The following is an 18,596-nucleotide window of genomic DNA, read 5'->3' on the forward strand; positions in this document are numbered from 1 at the left end:
TACCCACAGACCCCATGGGTCAGGCAGCCCGACGTCAGACCAGTCCACTACCACTCTGGCAGCCACAGTCTCCAAACCCCTTTAGTTTGCCCTCTTACCATCATGGGCACCCAGCGGGAAGCATGAAACGCCATCACCTGTCCCACTGGAGATCTGTAACATCACGCCCAATGGGTTCTTCAGATTGTCTTAAGGGGCTACTCCCTCCCCTTTGTGACTAACCTTCCACCCAGGCCATCCACTTGCGACAGGCCAACTAAAGACCATCCCACTTTACTCCACCAGGAACCAATGGCTCTCTTGGCCAAGACAGCCCTAGAGAGGATGCAGATGCCAGAAGTAGGTCATGGTTGCTTTTCCCGCTACTTTCTTGTGCCCAAGAAGGATGGAGATCTACATCCCATCCACACCTGTGCCCTCTCAATTTCTTTCTCCTGAAGGACAAGTTAAAAATACTCACACTCGCTCAAGTTCTGTCTGCCTTGGACTGGAAGGTAGCGTTGGACTTTCAGGACTCATACGTCCACATTCCTGCCCTGCCTGCCCACAGACGTTACCTGCTGGTCACAGTAGGCCATGAACACTTTTTTGCCATGCTCCCTTTTTGCCTTACCAGCGCACCTCGGGTGTTCACCACGGTGATGGCAGTGGTTGCAGCTCATTTGCGGTGATGAGGGGTTCCAGTCTTTCCCTATTGTGATGACCAGTATGATGAATGCGGGCTCGTCCCAGGCTGCTGTCTCCCACCTCCAAACTACGGTGGACCTTCTGCACTCACTGGGGAGTCACACCTATTGTTACATTCCCGTCCTGCCTGCCAATAGGCATTACCTGCACTTTACGGTCGGCCAAGACCACTTTCAATTTGCCATTCTTCCCTTTGATCTTACCATTGCCCCTCGGTGGTTATCAAAGAAATGATTGTTGCTGCTCATCTTCAGAGGTCAGGGGTACCAGTCTTCATCTACCTTAATGATTTACTGTTGAAGGCAAAATCCAGACATCACATCAACCTTCTGGAGCTGAAAGCGATCTGGCTGGCATTGAAAGCCTTTTTACCTTCAATAAGGGGAAGGCTAGTGCAGGTGCGTAAGGTGGCGGGCGATCGTGTAATAATCTGTCCATGAATTCCACAGCATCATCATCATGTGGTACTTCAACAAACGGAGTGGGAGGGGACGTGGACCCTTTATTAGGACGTCCGGTGCCTGTCCCTGGTGGTTCAACACCTGACAGGCTCTCTGAACACCAGAGTGAACCAACTCATCCAAAGATGCCTAGCACATCATGAATGGAGCCTCCTTCCAGAGGTGGTGCAAGGTCTCTTTCAGCAGTATGGAGAGCCTTTGTTAGATAATTTCCCACTGCAGAGAGCATGCAATGTCAGCAGTTTTGCGCACTGGAGTTTCCAAAGCGGCTCTTGATTGGAGACATTTTTTGTTTTGCGTGGCGGTCAGGACCCATTCCACCCATTCCACTCCTACTCAGAGTTCTCTAAAAGATCAAGAATGATCAGACCCAGGTCATCCTTGTGAATCCAGACTGGGCTCAGAGAGTTTGGTATCCCAAACTGTTGAGCATGGCCATTGGTCCTCAGATCAAGCTGCCTTTAGGAGTAGGGAGTAGAGGGTTCTCTATCCGAACCTGTCAGCTTTCAACCTTGCACCCAAAGTGTGTGATGTTATCTTGGTAGCCAGGCGTCCCTCTTCCAAGACTGTGTACGCCTGCCAGTCGAGCAAGTTTGAGGCATAGTGTGTGGAGAAATAGGTTAACCCTCTCTGCTCCCCTCTCTCAGATCCTCATCCTTTCTCTTGCCCAGCAGGGCTCTGCCCTGAGCACCCTAGCGGGTATCTTTCTGCCATCTCAGCCTTTCTGTGGTTGCCAGATCAACCATCCCTCTTCAAATCCCCCTTATTAAGTAGGTTGTTGAAAGGGCTACAACAGACCCACCTTGGCCCTTCATTATGTCTCGGTGGAACCTTAAACTTGTCCTAACTCTTCTTATGTGCTGTCCCTTTGAGCCATTACATAATTGCCCCCTCAGGCTTCTTACCATCAAAACAGCCTTCCTGGTGGTAACAACTTCTGCCCGGAGGGTCAGTGAGCTTCACGCTTTGTGAGCCAAGCCTCCGTACCTTGACATCTACCCAGACAAACTGGTTCTATGAACTGGAGCTTGATTTCTGCCGAAAATCATCACCCCCTTTCATGTAGGCACATCCATCACTCTGCCTACTTTTTTATGCTCTTCCACATCCCTCCAAGGAAGAGGAGCGAATTCACCATATGGACCCAAAACATTTTTGTCCTTCTACCTTGACAACATGAAATCTGGGTGAATGACTGACTGTTTGTGGGATCTGTCAGAGCGAAGAAGAGAAAGGCTGTGCAGATATAGACCATCTTCTGATGAATCATGCTCTGCAGTAAAATCTGCTACGCATTGGTCAAGAAGCAACTCTCCTGAGGGCTTGTGTGTTCATTCTAACAGTGAGAAAGCTGTGTCCATTGTGTTATCCTGCTGAGTTCCAGCCCTGGACGTCTGCCAGGCAGGAACATGGGCTTCTCTGCACAGGTTCACCAAGTACTACTGCATGGACAGACTAGTCCATTGGGATTGGCATTTTGCACGTTCGGTCCTGCAGGGATTTTGTAGTATGAATTGGTTTCACAGACCCCCTCCGGGGAGGTATTGCTTGGGTATCTCTCCTAAAGTAAGGAATCTACGGCTTGAAGTATCTCTCAGATGAACAACTTACCTTCAGTAACGCCTTATCTAGTAGAGAATCTATCAAGCTGCAGATTCTTTACCGACCAACCTATTTTCCCTGTTCTGTGACCGGATTTCTAGGGACAAGGCTTTCCCCTTTCAGGGCCCTAGTTTTCCACACCAGTGGTCAGTGTTCTCTGTGGCTCAGTGCTACTGGTGTGGAAAGTCGCATGCCTAGGTGGCCCCTATGTAGGCACCTCACACGTCACTTCCAGCGCAGATTATGCCACGCTGAGCTGAATGACACCACCTACCAGCACCTCGGTACAGCTCCCGAAAAACTTTCAGATCTAGTCTGGCGTGGCTAGATGGAGACTCTACTAGATAAGGTGTTACCAAGGGTAAGTAACTTGTTCTTTAATTAGTATTGTGGCTCAGTCTTTTCTCTGGGAGTTCACTCGGATGCACAGTTTTATTATTGAGTGTGACAGTGTTTCTTGTTGTTTTGGTTCATTCCGAAGTGTCACAAGTTTCCGGAAGACAGTTGCAGGGTGCAGGGTTGCACCCACTCTACTTGCTCAGATTAAAGTACTTGTCTTCACTGACCGTGTCTTGTGTCATCTTTTCATCAGCTGTTTTATTGACTTTTATGCATTTATAATTCTTTCAATGCACAGGCTCAATGTGTTGTTGATTTGCTTTATTTTGTTTATTTTTAAAGGCGAGCCATAAGAACTGCTTTTAAAAGCAAAGAACGATCGGCTATTTTAACAACTCATTATATGGAGGAGGCTGATGCAGTGTGTGATCGAGTAGCTATCATGGTATCCGGACAATTAAGGTGAGAGTAAACCGACATTGCCAAGATATATTTATCTCAAACCTTTCACGTAGAAATTATGTTCTTATAATTATGTGATAAATTATTGTTTACATCCAAAGCAGCATATAGATATTATTCATTAAAGGTAGTTTATAAGGGGAACACCAAATGGACTGGTGTGGGATGGACAGATCACTTTAAGAATGTTCATGTTGTACCAAACTACACTTCTCGGACTCAGACAAACTTTGTAATCCAATGCACTCTTAACTTTGGATCGATTAAAGTAATTAGATATTTAACAAACATTAATTTTAGAACTAATAATGAAGCTTTAAAGCCAGCAGCGGCTGCTGCCAGGAAGGTTTGGTGGTGTAGCACGCAGAGTAGGGGTGATGGGGGGAAATAATAATTTTTAAAAAAGACTTAACTGCTGGCCCTCCATGTTCCTCTGCTCCTTCCACCTCAGTTCTTCTCTGCTTGCTCCCCTCCACACCCAATCTAGAGGCCTTTCTCATGCTGTTACCCAGCATGAGCGGTAAGCGCTGGGCTTGGCCTGAGCGGGCTTAAATGCGGCTCAGTTAGGGAGTGGGAGCCTGCACTGGTTCTCTACCCGACTGTCAAACACTAAGACGGCCAGCCAAACTGATATACGCACTTACAGTGTACTGACTACTCCTCCTCCCACTGCTGACGCAGAGGATACTGGCCCCGCCCTGCCCTAGACCAGGCCAGCTGGCAGTGGTTAAGGGAAAAAATACATTATGATAAAATACTTTTATTATTATTATTTTTTTCTGCTTTCTGCTGCCTTTCAGCAGTGGGTCGATGCTTTTCTGCCTTAGTGAAGGGGCTGCCCCTGTTTAAAGCCCAGACTCGGATTGCTAATCAGACTGAATCTCCCAGTCGTAATACACAACTCTTAGTTACCAAACAAATTAGTTGATTCCTAATGGAAAGGAAGGAATGTGAGTACTGACATTGTTTAGTTTTTACAGTTTTCCCAGTAAGGCACCCTACCCCTTTAACCATCTGTTGCTTATACCCATAATTTCCTCAAAAGCAAGGCTTGGTCACCCTAGCTGATGGCAACTGACATGAGGAAGCACATCTGTGTTTTCATTGCATCTGCTGCATCACTGAACTGAATAGTTCTGTTGTTGAACAGCAGCTACATGGAGCTGTGCTTCAAAAAACTGGTTAACCACTGCCTCTTCTTTTCATTCCATATGTTCTCACTGATAGTGCATGTTTTCTGCATTTGCAGCATAGCATCACTTCATTCTACATTGCTGCAGGCTATTGGTGGCTGAGTGGGAACGGGTTTCTACTTTGCTGCTCTACCGTTTTAACTATGCCATTGTAAAACTTCTGGTTGCAGTGTTGGATTGAGGGGCATTTGCAGAGTTAGTAATTGTAATATCCTTTGACTCTAACCAACTGCAAAAGTTGGTGTCTATTATGAATTGGCAGTAACTTTGAGAATGAAACCTGTGGGGAATTACATTTATAGGTACAGTCTGTGCCAATGGAATAATATAAAATACCCTATAAGACACATATTGCCGTTCAAGTTATACAGTAGGGTTGAGCAGATTATAATGAAAATGTTACTCACCAGAAGTTAACCATCATTTTATTAACATACCTTTTTGAAATGCCATAGTGTGACAGATTTTGTGAAATATACACAAGCTTGCACATTGTAGAAAAGAAGCCTACACAATTTTGTTATCAAAATAACCTTCATTTATTCTGAACACCTTTTTCAATAAAGGGATCGGCCTGCAGAACACAATGAGTGTTAGACCTGGCATCCTTGGCGTGGCATCCCCTGTCTTTTTGCCTCTGCTTCCCATGTTTTGACTGTGTGCTGGACTCTGTTTTTGGTACTCTGGGCACTTTACCACTGCTGACCAGTGCTAAAGTGCAAGTGCTCCTCTGTAAATTAACTGTGTAATTGGGTTATCCCTGATTGGCATATTTGATTTACTAGTAAACCCATAGTAAAGTGCACTACAGGTGTCCAAGGCCTGTAAATAAAATGCTACTAGTGGGCCTGCAGCACTGGTTGTGCCACCCACATGAGTAGCCCTGAAAAAATGGATCAGACCTGCCACTGCAGTGTCTGCGTGTGCAGTTTTAGGCTGCCAATTCGACCTGGCAAGTGCACGCACTTGCCTGGCCTAAACCTTTCCTCTTTATATATGTAAGGCACCCCTAAGAAAGGCTCTAGGTAGCCCCTTGGGCAGGGTGCAGTGTATCTTAGGGGCAGGACATGTACTGGTGTGTTTTACATGTCCTAACAGTGAAATACTGATTAACTCAGCTTTCACTGTTGCAAGGCCTAGCTCCCTCATAGGTTATCATGGGGGCTGCCCTTAAATGATATTTAAGTGCAAATTCCCATTGGGGGCAGATAGAAATATGGAGTTTGTTGTATCTGAACTCACAATTTAAAAATACATCTTTTGGTAAAGTTGTTTTTTAAATTGTCAGTTTGAAAATGCCGCTTTTAGAAAGTAAGCATTTTCTTGCTTAAACCATTCTGTGACTCTGCCTGTTTGTGGATTCTCTGTCTAGGCCAGAGTGACAGTTGGGCTGTTATGAATCCCCTCTAGAAAGCGAGACAAAGGAAGCTGGGGAGAAACCTGCATATCCTGATGGGCCATCTGAGCTAGAGTGGAGTGAGGAGTGGACACTTACACCTGAATGGGCTGTGCCTGCCCTCACACAATGCAGTCTCCAACACCCTGGTGTGAGCCTGGAGCCTGGCCTGGGCAAGGCAGGATCTTGTGAACAACAGAGACTTTCCTTTGAAGTTTGCCCTCTTCAAAGGTAGAAAGGAATTTACATAGTAGACCCAAAACCCCCCAAAACCCCAAATTTTAGATTTCTTCAAGGATTCAAGAGGAACCTCTGCCAACGAGAAATGATGCCCCTGCCTGTGACTGTCCTTTGTTGGACTATCCTGCAGTTGCTGCTCCTGGGCAAAGACTGGACTTTGTTTTGCATTCCTGCTTGAGAAGAATCTCCAAGGGCTTGAGTTGAGCTTGCCTCTTGTAGTTGAAATCTCAGAACAATCAAAGACTTCTCTTTGCCAGCACCTGGACTCTCTGGTGAGACTCTTGCCCTGCCCAGTTTTGTCACATTCACTCCCTGTGCCCTTGAAAGGTAAAACTGGTGGAAAAGGACTGAAATCTATGCAAACACCGCTGTGTGGGGAAATGTTTGACGCACCTTCCGCAACATGGCTAATAAATGACATGCTGCTGGCTTCGCAGCTAAAATCGATGCTCTACCTGCATCCAGCTTGGAGATCGACGCAACACAGCTGGAGAAATGACGTGCAACACCCATTTACGGAGGGTGATAATGACGCCAACCTCACACAAGGCGGTTTTCTGATACCATGCAACCGGATTTCAACGCAATATCACTGGGGATAAAAGATCAATTTAAAGCCTGCCTGGGTCCGAGGTGCCCCGTCCAGAAATCGATGCATCGATCTCTTGAGAGGGAGAAAAACGACGCATCCCCGACCGGAGAGAAGTAATTGACGCGTGGCCTTGCTTGCGAGTAAGGAACCGACGCATCGCTGACTTTTCCGACACACGTTTTCTAAGGATTAAGACTTTTATTCTTTTGAAACTCATATCTTGACTTGTATATGTTGGATTTCTGTCGTTTTGGTCTTGTTTAATTTAGATAAATATTACCTATTTTTCTAAACTGGTATGGTGTCCATTTTGTTGTGTTTTCACTGTATTGCTGTGTGTGTTGGTACAAATACTCATTGTTTCTCGGGTTAAGCCTTTCTGCTTGTGCCAAGCTACCAAGAGGGTGAGTGGGGGTTACCCTGGTTTGTTTCTCCTTTACCCTGACTACAGTAAGGGTCCCTGCTTGGACAGAGTGCAAACTGACTGCCAACCAGTGACCCCATTTCTAACAATGAGGTACTTTAAGATTCAATATGCTGGATCTTGAAAATAGATTCAACATGTTTAGAATTCTTCCTGAATCTGAGTGCCTTCTTGTTATGTTACGTTATGTTGTTATGTTATGTTAGGCCTATCTTTAGAGCACCCTATTACTTAGGATGTTATCCTGGAGCTGAACAGGTCTAAGTCTAGAGAAACCCAGTGCCTAGTGGGACTGCATGAAAAGCCAGAGTAGGAAAGTAGCCTTTTTGGTAGCATGGTTACCCCTAATTGTTGCCCAGTGTCAGTGTGTTTTGACTGTGTTCACTGGGATTCTGCTAACCAGGACCCCAGTGACTATGCTCTCTCCCTTTACTTTTGGTTGCTTGGACCACACACACTCCACATTAGGCATATTGGTGCCCCCTTGTAAGTCCCTAGTATATGGTACTCAGGTACTCAGGGCATTGGGGCACCAGGGGTCCCCCATGGGCTGCAGCATGTAGTATGCCACCCATGGGGAGCCCATGCAAAGTGTATCTGCAGGCCTGCCTTTGCAGCCTGCATGAAAGGGTGCATGCACCTTTATTCACTACAGGTCACTGCACCAGGTCACTATAAGTCACCCCTAGGGTAGGCACTCCTAGCCCAGAAGTCAGGGTGCAAGTACCTGTGTGTGAGGGCACGCCTGCATGAGCAGAGTTGCCCCCATGAACTCCAGCTTCATTTGCATGGACTTCGTGAGTGCAGAGACACCATTGTATGTGTGTAGGGACATGGGTCACTACCTATGTCCAACTACATAATGGTAACTCCGAACCTAGTCATGTTTGGTATCAAACATGTCAGAATCATACCCCATGCTGTTGCCAGTATTGGAAGTATGAATCCATGCACTCTGGGGGCTCCTTAGAGGACCCCAGCATTGCTCCTACCAGTTTTCTGGGGTGTTCTGGGCAGCCCAAGCTTCTGCCATCCCTCTGACAGGTTTCTGCCCTCCTGCTGTTTGAACAGCTCAAGCACAGGAAGGCAGAACAAAGGTTTTCCTTTGGGAGTAGAGGCAATAGGTGTTGCATGGCTTGGGAGGGGTAGCCTTCCCAAGCCTCTGGATGCTTTGAATTGCACATTTGGTGCCCTCCGTGCATAAACCAGTCTTCACCTGTTCAGGGACCTCCAGTCCCTGCTCTGGCGCAAAACTGGACAATGAAAAGGGGAGTGACCACTCGCCTGTCCATCACCACACCGGGATGGTGCCCTGAGCTCTTCCAGAGGGTCCCTTGATTCTGCCACCTTGAATCCAAGGTGGGGATATGCCTCAGGGAGCATCTGGGTGGCCAGGTGACGTCAGAGCCCCCTCTTGATAGGTGGTCACCTGGCCAGGGCTATTTATGGTCTCCCTTTCTCAGATTCGACTTGCAGGATTCCAGCAGGACTCCTCTGCAGCTTCTACTTTGACTTCTAGCCACTGAAACTGCAACTGGACCCTCCAGGACAAGGCAATCTGCATCCACAATGAAGAATCTGCTTGCAATATTGTTTCCATGGCTCCTTCCAGCTTCTGCAACATTTCCCCAGCTGTACATCCTCTGAGGGTGGCAAGTCTTCAGTCTGCATGAGAAATCTCCCTTGGAGTGAAGGAGTCACTCCTCTACATCCGCAGGCATCGACAGCAACGATAACCAGCTGTGTGAATCTCCTCTTATCCTCTCATCCTGAGATGCGTGGATCCTGCATCACGGGTGGTGGTCTGGAGTGACCACACTTTTCACTGCAATTGTTGCAGCTACCAAGGCTTGTTGGCATCTCCTCCAAGGGCTCTCCAGGCTCCGTGTAGCCCTAACCCCCAGCACTCCATCCTGCAACACACAGCTCTCTGCATGCTTCTCCTGCGACATTGGACCCTTCTTCAGTTGTGCTGCATGGGCTCCTCTGTGACTCCTGGGTCCTCTTCCAGTGGGCCTTTTCTTCTGTGGACTCTATGCATTGCTGAGGGTCCCCTGAAACTCCCCTCCATGGGTTGACTCCTCCTGGACCTTGCTGGTTCCTGGCAGCTCCACATTTATTCTACCGCAAGTCTTGCCTTTGCCAAGGCTTGTTGGTGGGTTTTCCACACCACAGACAGACTCCAATCTTCCATCCAGCGTGGGACGTTGACTGCATCCTCCAGGAACTCTTCACCGGCTCCAGGCCTCCACTGCTGACCGTCTTCATCCTACCGTCGACCAACTCTGGCAACCCCAGATGGATGGGTAGTGGCCCCTGCCACCACTGGACACTCCTGCGACTTTTGGCTTGGTTCCCTTCTTTTTCAGGTCTTCCTCTCCAGGAATCCACCACTGGTTCCTTGCTGTCTGGTCTGGGTGTTGCATTAGCTTCTTTTTAGTCCTTGTGGTTGGTTTGGGGAAAATCCAGTAACTGGATCACTGTGGGCACTGTGGTACTTACCTTTGGGGTTTCCTAGTTCCCCCAGCTTCTCTCTACACATTCCACCTACCTAGGTGGAGGTCCTACATTTGCATTCCATTTTTTTGTATATTGCTTGGGCTCTCCACAGGGTCATTATCGTCTTTTGCTATTTGCACTGTTTTTTACTGCTTTGTATGCCTATTTCTGTTCACTATTGTACATACTAAGTGTGTTACTTACCTCCTGTTGGAGTGTTGTCTCTCTAGTACTTTTTGCTAATTGTGTCACTAAAATAAAGTACCTTTATTTTTGTAACACTGAGTGTTTTCTCTCATGTGTGTAAGTGCTGTGTGACTACAGTGGTATTGCATGAGCTTTGCATGTCTCCTAGATAAGCATTGGTTGCTCATCCACAGCTACCTCTAGAGAATCTAGCTTCTAGACACTGCCTACACTACACGAATACGGGATACCTGGACCTGGTATAAGGTGTAAGTACCTTAGGTACCCACCACACACCAGGCCAGCTTCCTGCAGTCAGATTTTAAGCTTCTTGCAGAATTCAAGAAATGGGTAGGAGGCTAATATGTGTAGCGGCAAGTTGTTACAAATTTGAGGAGTGATGTACGAGAAGGCTCAACTGCTGATTGGTTTTGCGCATGTGTGGGATTTGTGCAAATAGAAGTCTGGATGAACTGAGGTGTCTGAAAGGTTTGTGAAAACAGATGTGATTGTTGAGGAATGCTGGGTTAGTAGTATATAGTGCCTTGAAATTGTGAGCGGGAAGTTTGAATTGTGCTCAATTGTGTATGTGGAGCTCCTACAGGTGTGGTGTGATGCAAGTGCTGGGTTAGAGATTGAGAGTGGGGATGGCAGCTTTGGGTGTGGACTGCATCTCCTAGCATACCTTGGGCCCCAGGAGGTGGCCCCTCCAGCTCCAACAGCTAAGAGTCATCTTCTGTTGGCCTATATAGCGCGTTCTTCTTCCCTGCAGCGCAAAACTGGTGACAGCAGTTTTGGGAGCGGACTGCATCTCCCAGCATACCTTGGGCCCCAGGAGGCAGGCCCTTCATCTCCACCAGCTGGGAGTTGTCTTCCGTTGGCCTATATAGCGTGTTCTTCTTACCTGCAGCACAAGACTGGTGACAGTGGTTTTGGGAGCGGACTGCATCTCTCACCATACCTTGGGCCCCAGGAGGCGGACCCATCATCTCCACTGGCTGGGAGTCATCTTCTGCTGGCATTATATAGAGCGTTCTTCTACCCTGAAGTGTGGGACTTGTGTCAGCGGTTTTGTGAGCTGACTACATGTCCCAGCGTACCATGGACCCCAGGAGGATGCCCCTTCCTCAGTTGGTATTATATAGCTCATTCTCCGCCGCAGTGCAGGGCGTGCCCTTGCAAAGCCCATCCTGTGCCAGTCAGTGCTAGGAAGAGGTGGGCCACCCCTCGAGGTTTGGTTTTCTAGTGCATGATATCTTCCTACTTTGTTTGATCTAACGGTACTCTGTCACCCATGACCTCAAGATTTAAGAACAGGATTATTTCCCTTGTTGTCTGAGTGGGTTACTGTAGTCACTGATCTTGGGCATTTACTTCTTGGACTTTATTGGTGACCCACAATGATGCAGATACACCACAGAGGAGAAACTGGAATATTTTCAATAAATTACTGGCTTTTAGCCTTTGAGGGGTACTGGGAAGAGAATCCGTCCTGGAGAAGGCAAGCAGCACACACTCTTAATCCAATGATTTGCATACTGCCCCTTGATTTTCCATTATTTAGGGTTTCTTGAATCGGGCTGTAGGGGTGGTTTTAAAAGCGATTGAGCTAGCAGAAAGAAGGCGGTTGCTTACTATGGACAGTCTTCCTTCATCCTCTCCTCCCTTCCCTCACCCTGGTGGCACACTCTCGCCATATAGGGCAGTTGGTCTGGGAGAAACTAGCAATGACATAGGGGTGGGGGGTTGATCAGTAGGACTTGCCTCTTCCCTAGGGGAAAGGAAGGGAGGGTAGTAGAGGATAGTTCACAGCCTGTACCCTCCAGTCCGATTGTCAGTCCCAAATGTAAGCAAAGGAGACAAGTGGTAGCTTCTAATCAGATGTCTATGTTCGTTATTGTTGCTGCTCAAACCGTGGTGCAGGGCCCCTGCCCTCTGGGCCCAGATAGCCCTTCAGAGAGTCTTCTGTCAGAGCTCAGGAAATGTCTCAGCGATAAATCGGACCTCATTTTGGCTAGGTTATCTCTAATTGAATATCACATTTCCTCATTGAGGAGTCACATTAATAAGGGGGGAGCCCCAAAGGGTGGACAGTGCACTGTAACAGCATCAGCGACATACGCCCTGTCTGATGCAGGTCCTACCAGCAGTTCCATTCTTCTCTCTAAGGACCTGTCTCCTTCAGGACGTATTTCACGAAATTCTGTGTGCTCTAGTGGTGCCCCTTTGGCCCAAGCGGCTTCTGGTGACAAGTGTAGGTCTCAACTAACACCCTCACTTTCTCCTCTAAACAACAGGTGATAATCGATTTGGCCCTGGAAGCCACCACATACATGGTGGTTTTGGGGGATGTCCCACCACGGTTAAACTCTTTACCAGAGCCCATTGAAGAGTTAATAAACAAGGTTGTACACTGGTTATTTCGACATTCTAATGTGGGAGTGGGTATTTCTGACTCAGTCATCATGGTTCGTAGGGTGGGCTGGGTGGACTCGGATAGGAAGCTATGGGAGGAGGATTGTGTGGTGGTAAACTTCATTCGATCTTCTGTCGCTGCACATATCCTGGCCTCCCTGAGCCCACCCGTACCCACCAATTCATATAGTATCTTAGCCCTCCCGCTGGGCTTCTTTGTAAGCTTGAAATAGTTTGTCTCCCCCCATGCGGCACTGGAGGAACCCTTAAGGTAGCTCGTGCCTAGAGACTAGGAGCCTACTGTTCCTGAGCGTTTCTAACAGGTTTGCCCACTAAGCAATCTTGAATCTTGTGATTGACTGAGTGCTCCCGGCTCCTCATCTCCACCCATCAGTTTTGCTTCCTCACCTGTGGATAACTTTGTTGTCAATCATTCTCACATTGAGTGCACCTTCTAATATGTGAGTTCAGCATTTCTGCTGTACAAAAATCCTCTTCTGTTTGATAAAATAACTAAACGTTTGCTCAAGGTATAATAAGAATCTAGCCCACATATACGGTACACATAATCCATGACTTGCCTCTTAGTTTACTAATGACATTGCAATCAGGACAGAACTGTGTCTCAGTTTATGTTTAAACACTCACTTTTAATACATATATTACTAAAGAAGGATGTGGTAGCACACTGTCATTTACCGATAGCAAATTTCTAAGAAATGTCCAAAAACCTTCCCACTAACTTGCAGCTTTACTGCTAAAACTATATTGTGTATGCACCATGAAAGCAGCGTTAGGATTCGCCACAGGGCAGGGTTGGACCCTGTGCCTGCTGTGACGAGGAGCGGCGTGGCAGAGGCAGAGAGTAAGGTATGTTTTTTTTTTTATGTATTGTTTGTCATTCCCCCCTTTCCACCTCACCCCTTTTATGCATCATGAGACACAACTGCAATAATCTGTAAAAATTTGGTTTCAGGAAACATATTTATCATTTGCACATCACCAAGTAAGGTGTGCTGATTTGTTTTCGTCATATTAAACCTATTAAAATATTATTTCATAACAAAGAAGTACATAAAATGGTCTTTTGCAACTGCTTAAATATATTTTGAAATGTTAGTGCTGTTGACCTAATTATTTAAATGTTGGGTGTTAGGAAAAAACTGACACCCTACAGTCTTTCATTTCACACTCCTTGTACAGCAGGTCACACAGTTCACTTTACAAAATCCTAAAACTCTGCAGAAAGAAGGAAAAGTAATTGTAAGAAAACAAACTGACTTTTGAGCTCTGTTTCTGAACACAGAACAAATGTGACAAGTTGAGAACAAGATTTAAAGGTGTCTTTATTGCTTCTTCACTTTCTGATTGTACTGAACACCTGTTCTTTATCAACTCACCAGAAGAGGCGAATAGGTCCTACAATAGCTCGACCTGATAAAATATGGCTCTCCATAGCGAGTGAGTGTGTAGATTTTTCGAGGCCTGCCAGGTGAAGATCATGATTTTGGTCTTGTTGTTGTTCATTTCAAGACAATTGGTCTCCATTCAGTGGGCAATTTCAGTCATGCGGGCATTGTATTTGATCTGGGTACTGGGTTTGTTCTTTGGAAGGCTGAGAATGAGTTGCGTGTTGTCAGTGTAGGAGATGATGTTGATGTCGTAGGAACAGATGATGCTAGCTAGACGGATCATGTATGAGTTGAAGAGGGTCAGGCTCAAGGAGGATCCTTGTGGAGCTCCACAGATGAGGTTGTGGGTATCTGAGGTGTATGGTGGTGACTGACTGTGTCCTTTCAGTCAAAAAGGAGCAGATCTATTTGTGTTTATCCTTGGATTCTGATTTTGTGTAGGCATTGGGAGAGGATGTGGTGGGAGACCTTGTAAAAAGTTGCGGGGAGATTAAGGAAGATGAGGCCTCTGTTTCTCCTCCATCCAAAGCCATGCAGACATCATCCATGGTGGCAATGATGACAGTTTCCATTCTGTGGTTGGGTCAAAAACCAGACTAAGTGGTCATTGAGGTATTTGTTCAGGCGTCTGTTGTGGATTTTCTCCAAGACCTTGATCTGGAATTGTAGCAGGGAGATTGGTCTGTAGTGGCAAGCAATGGGAGGGCATTGTCATGTTTCCAAGCATCTGAGAAGGTTGCGAAAGTGATGTAGGCATAAAAATGTGTGTTATCATGTTACCGATTGTTGGAAATGGCCTTTCTGCAGGGTCATCCCCAGACTTTTTGCCTTCCTCCTCTTTTTCTGACCTCATTTTTGCTGGCTTTAGGACTATGCACACTTTACTACTGCTAATCAGTGCTAAAGTGCATATGCTCTCTCCTTAAAACATGGTGACATTGGCTCATACCCAATTGGACTGTTTAATTTACTTATAAGTCCCTAGTAGAGTGCACTATATGTGCTCAGGGCCTGTAGATTGAATGCTACTAATGGACCTGCAGCACTGGTTGTGCCACCCACATAAGTAGCCCCTTAACCAGGTCTCAGGCCTGTCTCTGCAGTGCCTGTGTGTGCCGTTTCACTGCCAATTTGACTTGGCATTTAAAAGTACTTGGCAAGTCTAAAACCCCCCTTTTTATGCACATAAGACACCCCTAAGGTATGCCGTAGGTAACCCATAGGGCAGGGTGCTGTGTAGGCAAAAGTCCTGTAGTTTACATGTCCTAGTAGTGTAAAACGTCTAAATTTGTTTTTACACTGCTGTGAGGCCTGCTTCCTTCATGGGCTAACATTGGGCCTGCCCTCATACATTGTTTTGAGTGGTAGCTGCTGATCTGAAAGGAGTAAGAAGGTCATATTTAGTATGGCCAGAATGGTGATAGAAAATCCTACTGACTGGTGAAGTTGGATTTTATATTAGTATTTTAGAAATGCTATTTTTAGTGAGCATTTCTCTACACTTAAATCCTTCTGTGCCTTCCAATCCATATCTGGCTAGGTTTAGTTGACAGCTCCCTTGTGCATTCACTCAGACACATCCCAAACACAGGATACTCAGCCTCACTTGCATACGTCTGCATTTTGAATGGGTCTTCCTGGGCTGGGAAGGTGGAGGGCTTGACACTTGCATGTCAAAGGACAGTAGCATGCCCTCACACAAAGGACTGCAACACCCCCTACTGGGACCCTGGCAGACAGGATGGAACTGAAAGGGACCCTGTTCACTTCTAAGCCACTCTTTATAGTCTCCCCTACTTCAAAGGCACATTTGGGTATTCAGGCAGGGTCTCTGACCCTACCAACTTAGACACTTCTTGGGGTAGACACTCTACCTCACAGACACTTCCTGGAGAAGAAACTTGTAACCTGAACCTGCATCCTGCCAAGATGACTTGCCTAGCTGCTCAAAGGACTCACCTCTCTGCTTTCTGTCTAGGACTGCTGCCTTGCTGCTCTCTGGCTGTAGTGAAGAAGTGCTCTCCAAGGGCTTGGATAGAGCTTGCCTCCTGTTCCCTGAAGTCTCAGGACCAAAATAACTTCATCTCTGCAAGAAGGACTCCTTGTGCGGTGAAAATCGATGCGCAGCCTGCCATAAATGGTGTACAGCCTGCACCACAGTGAAAATTTCACCGCACGCCGAACCAGAATGACGCAGCCCGACTTCGCAACGAGAAGATTGATGCAGCGCCTGCGTAGCGACCAGAAATTTGATGCACGGCCTCACCGGATTGACGCACAGCCGAGCTTTAACGACGCAGCCCAATATCCAGAGAGGATTGGCGCAGCTCCTGTTACTTCATCCTAGCAGCGCTGGAAATCCACACATCGTCCCCGGGGCATCTGAAAACCCCGCAACCCGAAGAGGATCCACGAAATCGATGCACAGCCGCCCCAGCGTGAAAACGAAATGCATCGCCGTGTGCGCCCCGAGGAATTGACGCACACTCCTTGGTTTCCACACATCTCCTCCTCTGCGGTCCTTTGCAGAGATTTTTCACGCGTACCAGATACTTTGTTTGCTTTAAATAGACTTAAGGCACTTTATATCACTTTTCAGTGAAATCTCAACATATACTTATTGCATTTTAATCGTTTTGACCTGCATTTATCCAGATAAATATTATATATTTTTCTAATCACTGTGTGGTGTATTTTTGTGGTGCTATATTGTATTATTGTATGATTTATTGCACAAATACTTTACACATTGCCTTCTAAGTTAAGCCTGACTGCTCAGTGACCAGCTACCAGATGGTGGGCACAGGATAATTTGGATTGTGTGTAATTTACCCTGACTAGAGTGAGGGTCCTTGCTTGGACAGAGGGTAACCTGACTGCCAACCAAAGACCCCATTTCTAACACAGTCGCAGTCCCTGCAGTCAACACTGAGTGGATGCGCTACATGGTGGCAACGATTTCTTCTTGTGTGATGACAGGCCATGTGGTTAGCATTGTTTCTCTGGACAAGATTAGGGATATGTTTGGCAAGGTCTGGTTACTGGTTGAAGGTGCCACAAACTGCAGTAATTTTGTTACTTAAGAATTGAGTAAGGTTGTTACAGAGGTCCTGCGAGGGGATGATTGAGTTGGAGGTGGCGAGATGCCTAGGTGAGAATAAATCCTGCACAGTGGTGAAGATTTCTTTGCTTCTGTTGGTGCTGGCATCTATGCGGTCCACCAGAGTGGTGGATTTGAACATGCTGCTGTCGGTATTGCCCTTGCTCTTTTTCCATTTGTGCTCCAGCTATTTGTAGTGGTATTCATCAATCTGAGTTCCTCTGTGTACCAGCTGACCTGGAGTTTATATGTTCTTTGATAGCTGTGTTTGACGGAGGGCAGTGAGTTGGCTCAGAAGGTGATCCAGTTGTTACAGTTCTTGATGGCTTTGGGGTGGCTAAACTGCATTCTTAGCAGCCATGGATTTCATTTGCTCTCTACTGGACCACAGCAAAACAGCAGCAGTCATCCTCCTTGACCGCTCTGCCGCCTTCGACACCGTCTCCCACACCACCTTGTGCACCAGACTACATGCCACCAGTATCCACGGCAAAGCCCTGAAGTGGATCCGCTCCTTTCTCACCGGCCGAACCCAGAAGCTCAGGCTCCCACCTTTCACCTCAAAGCCGACAGAAACCAGATGCAGAGTTCCCCAGGGCTCTTCCCTGAGTCCCACACGCATCAACCTCTACATGACCCTGCTGGCCTAGATCGCCAGACACCATGGGCTCAACATTGTTTCATATGCTGATAACACACAGCTCCTTCTTTCCCTCACTGACGATCCATCAACAGCCAAAGAGAACTGGATGAGAGAGAGCTACCTCAAGTTCAACTCAGACAAGATGGAGATCCTCATCTTGGGCCCCACCACTACTGCCTAGGACGACTCCGATGGCCAAGCGCCCTTGGAACTGCCCCTTCTCCTACCAACCATGCATGCAACCTCAGCATCATCCTTGACTCGTCATTATCCATGACGCACCAAGTCAACACCATCTTATCCTCATGCTGCCACACTCTCAGCCTACTCCGAAAGATCTTCAAGTTGATACCCATTGACGCAAGTAGGATAATCACTCATGCACTCGTCAGCAGTAAACTTGACTATGTGTCAGGTCCCCACTTGGTTTTTGCAAAGAAATGAGGTGTAGTACTTGGTGTGGTTGTGCGACCTTACCACGTAGTACACTCACCACTCCGTAGAGTGAAGCTTATTTGTGAAACCGTAGCCCAGCCCTGGGTAGCTGTGGCTTCGATCAGTCATGTTTAACCAAAGGGACAAGTGCAAAGCATTAATAGGTACCAAAACAATTGAATTAGAAAGAAACGCTACTCCCAAGAAATCCAAACCAATAAAAAAAATAGACTGTCTTTTTATAAATTTATAGACATCAAAGCGAGCAGAATCCACCGGAGAGTTTTGGAAGTACAAATACTTGAAGAAACAATAAATCACAGCTTTTTACTAAGTCACAAACAAGCATCGGTAAGTACAGCAAAATACAGTAAAAAATTGACTTAGAAATATTTGGGAAACTTTTATCAAACTTTGACGATGTTGAATGCTGTCACTTCCAGTCGTTTTGAATGACAAGCCCCGGCAAGGAGCAGATCAGTGGATCTAACAAAGTCCCAAAGAACATTC

The 18,596-nt window shown here is 46.7% G+C and overlaps 1 protein-coding gene across 2 annotated transcripts in view; it reads left to right on the forward strand.

Moving 5' to 3' along the window:
- The window catches only part of ABCA5 (ATP binding cassette subfamily A member 5), a 1,006,180-nt gene that overhangs the window by 915,442 nt on the left and 72,142 nt on the right, over positions 1 to 18,596 (forward strand). For both annotated transcript variants that reach the window (XM_069199839.1, XM_069199840.1), the window contains exon 35: positions 3,432 to 3,551. In XM_069199839.1, the coding sequence (XP_069055940.1) occupies positions 3,432 to 3,551 (120 nt within the window). The remainder of the gene's footprint in view (positions 1 to 3,431; positions 3,552 to 18,596) is intronic.

The sequence above is a fragment of the Pleurodeles waltl genome, chromosome 7 (assembly GCF_031143425.1).
Source record: "Pleurodeles waltl isolate 20211129_DDA chromosome 7, aPleWal1.hap1.20221129, whole genome shotgun sequence".
In the NCBI taxonomy this organism is placed as follows: domain Eukaryota; kingdom Metazoa; phylum Chordata; class Amphibia; order Caudata; family Salamandridae; genus Pleurodeles; species Pleurodeles waltl.